We start from the raw sequence: 11,380 nt of genomic DNA, 5'->3' as shown, positions 1-11,380 counted from the left end.
CTTTGAACTCAGTGCAGCTTTTACCTTATGACCTGGGTTGTGCATTCTGCTAGTCGGCTGGATGAGGTTAAAAACTGACCCTAATGTCCATCATGCGGACCATGAGATGTTTAAATGTCTTCCTATTTTTGTCTCTGGTAACCACTATAAAAGGGGCAAAGTTAAACCATTTAAATTAGCCTGAAAAGGTCCATGCGATGAAGTTACATGAATATTTGAACCATTTAATTCCATTTATTGACTTGCAAGCTCAGCCTAGTTATTAGCATTGTAACCAGATGCTTCATAGAAAGTGCATGTCTACCCCCAAAGCATAGTTACTGTAGTAATAGGCAAGAAGTTTTAAGAGATAGTTGAAATATCTTTGTAATGAATTGGGCTATCTCTTGGTGGAGCTCTTTTAGTAATCTTGGAGAATTTTCATCAGGACCAGAGGATTTATTTTGATTTAGCCCCATTACTAACTTGTCCACGCCCTCAACATTTATGAGGATCGTTGGCATCTCTGGTGCTGATTTGGGGTTGGTTACCTTTTTGCAGAGTTGTTTCAGGCTTAGGAGTTTGGGCTTTTTAAGGATATTTGCCTTTTTGGGTTGGTATGAGTTAGACCGTCATACTTCAAGGGGCTACACCACAACTGTTTTGTTATGTTTAACAAACGAGTAGAACTTTCTGTTCCTACCTAGTTTGGAGTCGCCAGTAAAAATGACTGATTCCAAATAAGACCAATAGGAGGTTCTTATTTCCTTTTGGATCCTACATTTTAGGGCCTTAAAAGCTTGGCAAATGATCGATTGTTTACCTTTCTTTTTCATGTTTGAATACATTTTGTCCCATTTGTGTACAAGTCTGAGGATTTTGGGGGATAATCAAGGGATGTAATTGTGTAAGACAAGCAAAACAGTATCTTGCTAACAAGAGATCACAGAGTGATCTTGGCGCCCACCAATGTGCCATTTTTGAGTGTTCCAAATTTCAAGACTTACTGACTAGCTCAAGGTCAAATTTTCATTTCCATACACAACACTGTGCATGTGGTCCAAATTCGAAAGCTGTAGCTTGAGAAATGTGAAAGTAGGTCACTAGGTCAATGTCAAGGTCAAATTTTGTTTCGGTACACAATCCTATGCATGTGGTCTAAATTTGAAGCCTGTAGCTACAGAAATGTGAAAGTAGGTCACTAGGTCAATCTTAAGGTCAAAGTTCATTTCGGTACACAAAACTATGCAAGTGGTCCAAATTTGAAGGCTGTAGCTTGAGAAATGTAAAATAGGTCACTAGGTCAAAATCAAGGTCAAATTCTATTTCGGAATACAAAACTATGCATGTGGTCCAAATTTGAAGCCTGTACCTTCAAAAATGTGAAAATAGGTCACTAGGTCAATGTAAAGGTCAAAGTTCATTTCGGTACACAAAACTATGCAAGTGGTCCAAATTTGAAGGCTATATGAGAAATGTAAAAGTAGGTCACTAGGTCAAATTTTATTTCGGAATACAAAACTATGCATGTGGTCCAAATTTGAAGCCTTACCTTAAAAATGTGAAAGTAGGTCACTAGGTCAATGTAAAGGTCAAAGTTCATTTCGGTACACAAAACTATGCACGTGGTCCAAATTTGAAGGCTGTAGCTTGAGAAATGTAAAAGTAGGTCACTAGGTCAAAATCAAGGTCAAATTTTATTTTTGAATACAAAACTATGCATGTGGTCCAAATTTGAAGCCTGTACCTTCAAAATGTGAAAGTAGGTCACTAGGTCAATGTGAAGGTCAAAGTTTTTTTCGGTACACAAAACTATGCATGTGGTCCAAATTTGAAGGCTATAGCTTGAGAAATATGATAGTAGGTCACTAGGTCAAAATCAATGTCAAATTTCATTTTGAAACACGGAACTATGCATGTGGTCCAAATTTGACGCCTGTACCTTCAAAAATGTGAAAGTAGGTCACTAGGTCAAAATCAAGGTCAAAGTTTTTTCCAGTGCACAAAACTATGCATGTGGTCCAAATTTGAAGGCTGTAGCTACAGAAATGTGAAAGTAGGTCACTAGGTCAAAATCAAGGTCAACTCATGTCAAGGTTCATCTTGCCACTCAAAAATATACATGCGGTCCAAATTTGAAGGCTGTAGCTACAGAAATGTGAAAGTAGGTCACTAGGTCAAAATCAAGGTCAACTCATGTCAAGGTTCATCTTGCCACTCAAAAATATACATGTGGTCCAAATTTGAATGTTGTAGTTATTGACAAGAACATTTTAAAAGCTTTTCCCTATGTAAGTCTATATGAACCATGTGACCACCGGGGCGGGGCCATTTTTGACCCTAGGGAGATAATTTGAACAAACTTTGTAGAGAACCACTAGATGATGCTACATTACAAGTATCAAAGCCCTAGGCTCTGTGGTTTGGACAAGAAGATTTTCAAAGTTTTTCCTTATATAAGTCTATGTAAACCATATGACCCCCAGGGCGGGGCCATATATGACCCTAGGGGTATAATTTGAACAATCTTAGTTGAAGACCACTAGATGATGTCACATACAAAATATCAAAGCCCTAGGCCCTGTGGTTTTGGACAAGAGGTTATTCAAAGTTTTCCCCTATATAAGTCTATATAAACCATGTGACCCCCAGGGCGGGGCCATATTTGACCCTAGAGAAATAATTTGAATCATCTTGGTAGAGGACCACTAGATGATCCTTCAAACCAAATATCAAAGCCCTAGGCTCTGTGGTTTTGGACAAGAAGGTTTTCAAAGCTTTTCCCTATATAAATCTATGTAAAATATAGAAATAAACAAAGGGCCATAACTCACTCACAAATTGTTGAACCAGTCTGATTTTCAGGGGGACACAACTAGGGTACCAATACATCATTCTGACAAAGTTTGGTCAAAATCCCCCCAGTAGTTTCTGAGGAGATGCGATAACGAGAAATTGTTAACGGACGGACGGACGGACGGACCACGGACGCAGAGTGATTTTAATAGCCCACCATCTGATGATGGTGGGCTAATAAAATTTGATAGGTATCAAAACAATAATGACTATGGTTGTTTCTTGCCACTCATGTTGGATGGCTTCTTGCCACCATGGAAGTGCATTTATTTCAGAAATCTGTGGGACACCTCAAAAGTCCGCGACGGTGAAATTTATTTGAATGATGTTTAAACGTTTTAATTAAGTAGTTCTAAAGCTACATATGTGTTGATTTTATCTTTTTTTATCTCGCAAACCAGTATAGCTTATCAGTGATGAAAAACTTGTACAAACTGCTACTCACAACATTCTTTTAAGCTACATGATGTGCAGTGCTTCTTTCAACGAATGAAACTGAAGTCAGGAAACTTTCCTAGAAGTTTTTTATTAAAGAAATGCATCTCAAAATAGTATAACATGTACAAGAATTCACATCAACAACACATGTATTACCATATATGAAATAATTCCGAATTCAACATGGCAACAAACAAGAGCTGTCACAGGAGACAGCTCGCTCGACTATTTTTATGCTGGATAGTGAAACTGAACACATCTGAGGAAACTGGAGCTTTCACTGGAGTGTTTAATGACCCCGATGGTGGATGAAGATATTGTACAATAGCTTAAGTCTGTGTCAAAAATATTAAGTAACAAGAGAGGTAAAGATAAAGTGTATCAAAACACTATACAAGTATAATTCTAAGCAAAAAGGGGGCACAATTCATAAAATGTTGATGCGAGAGTAATGCATCTTGTGTCATATTATATGGCCATGATGTGGAACGATTGCTTCAAGTTTGAATCAAATGCATTTCGTAAGAACTGAGATACAGTGAAAATGCATCAAAATTAATCTTAAATTCTAAGTTAAGGTGGCATAATTCATGAAAAATTGGTACCAGAGTTATGCACCTTGTGTCATATGATGTGGTAGATGATGTTGAACAACTATTTTAAGTTTGAATCAAATCCATTTGTAATAACAGGTATAGAGTAGAAGTGCATCAAAACTTTAACCTGAAATTCTAAATAAAAAAGGGGGAATAATTCATGAAATATTTGTGCCACAGTTATGCACCTTGTGTCATATAATGTGGGTGATGATGTTGAACAATTATTTCAAGTTTGAATCAAATCCATTCAGTAATAACAGATAGAGTGAAAGTGCATTAAAACTTTAACCTGAAAATCTAAGTGAAAAGGGGGGATAAATCTTGAAATATTGGTGTCAGAGTTGTGGCCCTTATGTCAGATGATGTGGGTGATGATGAGGAATAACTATTTTATGTTTGAATCAAATCCATCTAGTAATTACAGAGATTAGAAGAAAAAAGAGAAAGGGTAAAAAACTTTAACCAAGGTGGGGATGTGGAAGGACGCCGACGCCGAGTCAAGTAGGACAGCTCTCCTTATACTTGGTATAGTAGAGCTAAAAACCATTATTGTAATTTCCGTAAACTATATGTATTCATTTGTTACAGGTCCATCTACATAAATTTTAGTTAAATTTACTATTAATTATTACAGTTTATTCTTCATTTCTTTCTACACATACAAACACTGAAAATTACCCTATTCCATTTGACTGTGAAAACTGTTTTTCCATTTCAACATTGTGAACAGTTGGCTGTTTTTTCCATTTTAGCTTTGTGAAAAGTCGGCTGTTTTTTTTTCCCATTTCAGCTTTGTGAAAAGTCAGCTAGTATCCCATTTCAGTGTAGTGAAAAGTGTGCTGTTTTTCCATTTCAGCGCTGTGTAACATCCTCAAATCTCATTTCAAGAGCAATACATTTCAACACTGTAAGGAGTACACCCCTGCCCATGAGGGGATTTATTACCAAAGCCGATCTCTGTGACTCTTCCATCTGCCGCTCAACTACAGAGAATCTTCTGCCTGCAGATAAAATTGTGAACGTCACACTGTCAGGAAGCCGCACGTCCATCTTTCCAACCTGAATTTATAAATATCCGTATTATAAAAGTCAAACAATATGCTCAGCAGCTGCTAATAAAATCTGTAAAAAGATCCTTTGGAAGCACAGAATGCAGCCAAGTTGAATAAAAGCAGACTCAGCTCAGTCTGAGTGTGTTCATGAGAGGTAATGAAATCTGCTACACCTCTCGAGCCCTTTGGCTTAAGCAGAACTCTATTACACATATATTGAATAGACCCTGTGATCCCAAAGCACCAGAAAATACAACAGTACCGGGAGACTTCACAGCAGCCACATGACATTTAAGATTCCTATTGTGATAGAAAATAAAATTTGTAAAATGATTAAGTCTCTCACACAACTTGAGCATTTGACATATTTTATATGTCATTACATATTGTAATATTCGTATTAATACATGTACACAAATAGTAACAATTGTGATTAGTATGAAACTAGCTGAACAAGATAAACGTTTTATGAAGATCCTGACAAAATGTGATTTTTAGAGTATTAAAATGTTTTCTCAGAGTTTATTAAAGGACCTTAAATTTATGCAGATGTAATCCTGTTTTGACACTGCCAGATCTTAAAAAGAACAGGCATTATGACAAAATTTCATGAAAATTGTGTTGAAAATGTGACCTGCAGATTGATAATGAGTTTTCATATGACTTATTGTTATGACATTGTGTTATGACTTTGATAATTCTGTTTCAAACTTAACTACAACATAACAAATTCAATCACAATCACATAGGAAGCACCACTGAATGAGTTATTAACAAGAGCTGTCACAATTGGTGACAAATGCCCCCGATGCAGGCCCAAGAATGCCATAGTTGTATGCGCAAAAAAATCAAATATCATTTTGTGACTTTGACCTTGACCTAAGAAGCCTGGGTTAAAGTGTGACATCTTCTCAATATGGTTAACATTTGTGTCAAATTATTTTCAAACCCCTTGATAAATGGCAGGGTTATGGACCAGACAAGAAACACCTTTGACTTCTAAGTGTGACCTTGACCTTGGAGCTAGGAGTCTGGGTCTTGCGAATGACACCTCATCTTATTATAGGGAACATTTATGCCAAGTAATTTCAAAATCCTTTCATCAATGGTAGAATTATGGACCAGACAAGAAACAGACCATGTTAACCTTTGATCTCTAAGTGTGACCTTGACCTTGGAGCTAGAGGTTTGGGTCTTGCTCATGACACATCGTCTGATCATGAGGAATATTTATGTCAAGTAATTTCAAAATCCCAAATTTCAAAATTTCATGAATGGCAGAGTTATGGACCGGATACAAAACATACCCAGTTAATCTTTAACTTTTAAGTGTGACCTTGACCTTGGAGCTAGGGGTCTGGGTCTTGTGCATGACACGTCTTCTCATTATGGTAAATATTATGCCAAGTTGTTCCAAAATCCCTTCATGGATGGCAGAGTTATGGACCGGACACGAAACAGACCATGTTAACCTTTGACTGCTGTGACCTTGACCTTGGAGCTAGGGGTCTGTGTCTTGTGCATGACATATCGTCTCATTATGGTGAACAATTATGCCAAGTTATTTCAAAATCCCTTTATGAATGGAAGAGTTTCAGCCCGGACAAGAATTTGCTGGACGCACAAATGCACGCATGCATGCACGGACAGTGCGATTTTAATATGCCCACCTTCGGGGGCATAAAAATGTTGGCTATATTAATACCAGTGATTTCGTTCTAGCAGCTTAATAAAAGGGGCGAGACAGATCTCTTCGAACATAATTAAGATATGCTTCTTGGCCAACAAAGTCATCAAATGATGATAAACAAGTGTGCAAAGTTTCAAAGCTGTAGCTCTTATAGATTTTGAGGAAAGGTGGACATAAACAAAAATTTTAAGCAAAAAACGAGGACCTAAACAAAAATTTTAACCAAGAAACTCAAATTTTCTAAGTATAAAAAGGGCCATTTGACACAATGAATATGACCTACACAGTCATCTAATGATGATAAACAAGTGTGCAAAGTTTCTTAGCTGTAGCTTTAACAGTTTTTGAGAAAAGGTAGACCTAAACAAAACTAGATGCCCACGGGCAACATGTCAAGCCCGTCAGCTGTCAAAAGGACTGGGAGTTGCACATGTCACTCTGTGTCATAGAGGCAAACATTTATGCCAAATAAAACAAGAGCTGTCTCCATAGGATGACACATGCCCCCGATGGCACTTTGAATGAATAGTTATGGCCGATGTTAGAGTTTAGGACCTTTGACCTACGGACCTGGGTTTTGCGCGCGACATGTCGTCTTACTGTGGTACACATTCATGCCCAATAATTTTAAAATCCATGCATGAATGACAAAGATATGGACCTGACACGCCCATCAATGCACTGTCATGAAATATGACCTTTAATGTCTAAGTGTGACCTTGACCTTTGAGCTACGGACCTGGGTCTTGCGCACGACACTTTGTCTTACAGCGGTACACATTCATGCCAAGTTATTTGAAAATCCATCCATGGATGACAAAGATATGGACCGGACACAAATGCACTATAATGAAAAATGACCTTTAACGTCTAAGTGTGACCTTGACCTTTGAGCTACGGACCTGGGTCTTGCGCGTGACACGTCGTCTTACTGTGGTACACATTCATGCCAAGTTATTTGAAAATCCATCCATGGATGACAAAGATATGGACCAGACACGAATGCACTATCATGAAAAATGACCTTTAACATCTAAGTGTGACCTTGACCTTTGAGCTACGGACCTGAGTCTTGCGCGCGACACGTCGTCTTACTGTGGTACACATTCATGCCAAGTTATTTGAAAATCCATCCATGGATGACAAAGATATGGACCAGACATGAAAATTGCGGACAGACTGACAGACGGTTCAAAAACCATGTGCCTCCCTTCGGGGGCATAAAAAGATTGCAAAAAGTTACAATATAAGTTATTTGTAGTAACAACAAAGGGAAGTAAATCTTAAAAAAAAAAAAAAAATCTTAAGTCCACACAAAAATCCTTACCAGTAGAGAGATAGGTCAAAATACACCTCAAAATTTGGATGTAACATGCATGTTGTACTACAGAAAAGTGGTTTTGATTTTTCCCTAGACCAGTAATAAAAAAGTTACAATATAAGCTATTTATAGTTACAACAAAGGGAAGTAACTCTAGGTTCTTGCGCATGACACTCCGTCTCATTATGGTGAACAATTGTGCCAAGTTACATCAAAATCCCTCTATGCATGAAAACCAAATGCTCCAGACAAAGTCATTCTTGTATCTGACCTTTGACTTCTAAGTGTGACCTTGACCTTAGACATAAGGACCTGGTTCTTGCGCATGACACTCCGTCTCATGGTGGTGAACATTCATGCCAAGTTACATCAAAATCCCTCCATGCATGAAGAAGAAATAATCCGGACAAAGTTGTCATTCTTGTATCCTGTGACCTTGACCTTAGACCTAGGGACCTGATTCTTGCGCATGACATCCGTCTCATGATGGTGAACAATTGTGCCAAGTTACATCAAAATCCCTCCATGCATGTAGAAGAAATGCTCCGGACAAAGTCATTATTGAATCTGACCTTTGACCTTTAAGTGTGACCTTGACCTTTGAGATAGGAACCTGGGGTTTGCGCATGACACTCTGTCTCACTGAGGTTAATATTCATGCCAAATATAAACAAGATTGCTCCATGCATATCAAAGTTATGGTCCGGACAAACAAATCCGGACGGACGCACGCACATACACCGAACAGCCATTTGGACAACTATGTCTTCGCTTCCACAAGCGGGCTCGACAAAAACAATGCCAACGCCATTATTTATTCACAGATATTACTTGCTCCTCTACCTGTCTGGCAAATTCAGTCAAATATCTAAGGACTTGTCTTAATCTTTCAGTTTCTGAAAGTTAATTAGAAACCAACCAAACTGTTAACAGTAATGAAAACTTACAGTAAGCACCATAGCAAAGTCAGCAGAGTCTTTTGTTGTACCACACTGTTCGCTTATGTACACTAGCCCTTTCCGTCTCATTTCATAAAATGTGTCAGTAAGCATGTTCTTCCTGATTGTGGTGTTCCCTCCATAGAATGCCCATACAAATGTGTGCTCTGTTGGACACTGTGGAAGTGCTCTAAAAAACCACTGAAAATCATTGAGATCAAGGAAAACAATATTTTTCATTTTCTTCAAGTGTTCAGTTGAGATAAGACTTTCATTCTGATCCTTGACAGCTAAGTCAGCTGGACAATATCTGACCTGAAAAAAAAAAAAGAAATAAATCGAAAAGACTGACTGGAAGTTGTCTGAAGATCTGCACCTTTTTAACACTTACAAACATCATAACATTTAGTCAATGTACTGAACAAATGGTGCATGATCACATAGGACAGTTCCTTTACATTTAACAAGGAGTTGCATTCAATAAATGCTTGATGTCCTCGGTGGCATCCTTGTTGATGCAAAGCAACCTAAGTCCAAAACGAGGTCAAGTTCAAGATCAAGGTCAAACTGAGGTCAGGTGATGTCTGAGGAATGGTCACATGTTACATCTGCATTAGTATCAAGTCATTCTAGTTAGGGATATTGATGCTAGATGAAACAGTCCCATTTGGTTAACCTTGTACGAACGAACAGGACAGTCACTATATATGCCTCCCGCATCAGTAGATGCTGGGGGCATAAAAATTATACTGCTTCATATTATCAAACAATCATAGTTACTGTGATCTTTTTAGAAAATACGCTTCATTACACTTATAATAAATTACTTAAGAGTGCTATTGATATAAAGACAAAAACTTAAAATTAGGTCTCTAGAGTGTTAACTAGCTTTTCCTTTGATTTATTTATTTATTTGGGTTTTACAGCGCACCAACACAGTATAGGTTACATGGCGCCAAACAGGACTACAAATTACCACATCTCATTTCATGGTGACCTAGTTTTAGACCCAACCTGACCCAGATTCAAACTTGATCTAAAGATTATCAAGGTTAATATTCTGACCAAGTTTCATTAAGATTGGGCCAAAATTGTGACCTCTAGAGTGTTAACAGCTAAAATGTTGACGACGACGGACGACTGACGAGGGACACAGGGCGGTCACAAAAGCTCCTTGAGCACCTAGTGCTCAGGTGGGCTAAAAAGTGACCAAGTATTGCAGTAGCAATACAGAAGTCCCCTACTGGTGAAAAATCAGTTTTACTTAACCTTCAATAGTGACCTTGACCTTTGACCAACAACCATGGGTCATGTGTGCGACACATATTATTATGGGAATTATTTCTGTGTAGTATTTAACAAGAGGGTCATGATGACCCTATATCGCTCACCTGTTAAACTTGGCCTTAGAATCATCAAGATAAACATTCTGACCAAGTTTCATGAAGATAGGGGTCATAAATGTGGCCTCTCCAGTGTTAAGCGTTTCCATTGATTTGGCCGGATGACCTAGTTTTTGACCCCATATGACCCAGTTTAGAACTTTCCCTAGGAATCATCAAGATTTTCATGAAATAGGGTCATAAATGTGGCCTCTTAGGTGTTAATTAGCTTTTCCTTTGATTTGACCTGGCGACATAGTTTTGACCCCTCACAACCCAGTTTCAAACTTGGCCTTGGAATCACCAAGATGAACATTCTGACCAAGTTTCATGAAGATAGGGTCATAAATGTGGCCTCAAGAGTGTTAACAAGCTTTACCTCAAACAGTGACCTTGACCTTTAACAGACAAGCATAAATCATGCACTACCACATTGTCTCATCATGGGGAATATTTGTGTGTAGCATTAAGATAATCGATCAATGCATATAAGTTATGGAGTAGAAACAATTTTTCCTAGACCTTCAATACTGACCTTGACCTTTGACCTACATGCATAAGCCATGTACATGCATAATCTACATATTGCCTTCTATACACAATAGGGTTGGATATCGGACGAACCGATCCGATACCGATATTGATACCACAAAATGATACGATATTTTTAACGATGATGCTTTAGTTTATACTACAGTGCAACCTCTGTAGAGCAACACCGTTTGGGAGATACAAATATTGACTGTTATGTAGAGGTTGTTGTTCTGGAGAGGTAAATTTGATTGTGTATGTCAGCTTTGGGAAATTTTGGTGACGTTATATAGAGGTTTTTGCTTAAGAGAGGGCCACTCTGGAGAGGTTGTACCGTAAATTGTTTTAAGCTCGATTGTGATGAAAGCTTTTAGCTTATTGTAACCACTCTCAAGTCCGCTTCCTGGAAAAACCAGTACTGGTGTCATGTGAGAAGACAAGGTCATGACCCCCGGCTTGAGCGGCTGACACCTTATCCAACAGACCATCACTCCCCTCCTCTTGATTAAGTATTAAATACATGTACACCTATTTAAGTAGTTTATGTGGGAAAATTTGTTGTGATATAAAAACATATTAAGTCTGTTAATGGCA

At 38.1% G+C, this 11,380-nt stretch overlaps 1 protein-coding gene across 3 annotated transcripts in view; it reads right to left on the bottom strand.

The window, feature by feature from the left end:
- Positions 1-3,342: 3,342 nt before the first annotated feature.
- Positions 3,343-11,380, bottom strand: part of LOC123524302 (E3 SUMO-protein ligase ZNF451-like) — a 28,996-nt gene continuing 20,958 nt past the window's right edge. For all 3 annotated transcript variants that reach the window (XM_053539013.1, XM_045302396.2, XM_053539012.1), the window contains exons 8-9: positions 8,883-9,188; positions 3,343-4,931 (exon numbers count right to left, since the gene is read on the bottom strand). In XM_053539013.1, the coding sequence (XP_053394988.1) occupies positions 4,725-4,931; positions 8,883-9,188 (513 nt within the window). In that variant the 3' untranslated portion in view covers positions 3,343-4,724. The remainder of the gene's footprint in view (positions 4,932-8,882; positions 9,189-11,380) is intronic.

Source organism: Mercenaria mercenaria, chromosome 3, assembly GCF_021730395.1.
Source record: "Mercenaria mercenaria strain notata chromosome 3, MADL_Memer_1, whole genome shotgun sequence".
In the NCBI taxonomy this organism is placed as follows: domain Eukaryota; kingdom Metazoa; phylum Mollusca; class Bivalvia; order Venerida; family Veneridae; genus Mercenaria; species Mercenaria mercenaria.
The sequence above is the reverse complement of the archived record's forward strand: the minus strand, read 5'-3'. Positions and strand labels throughout refer to the sequence as shown.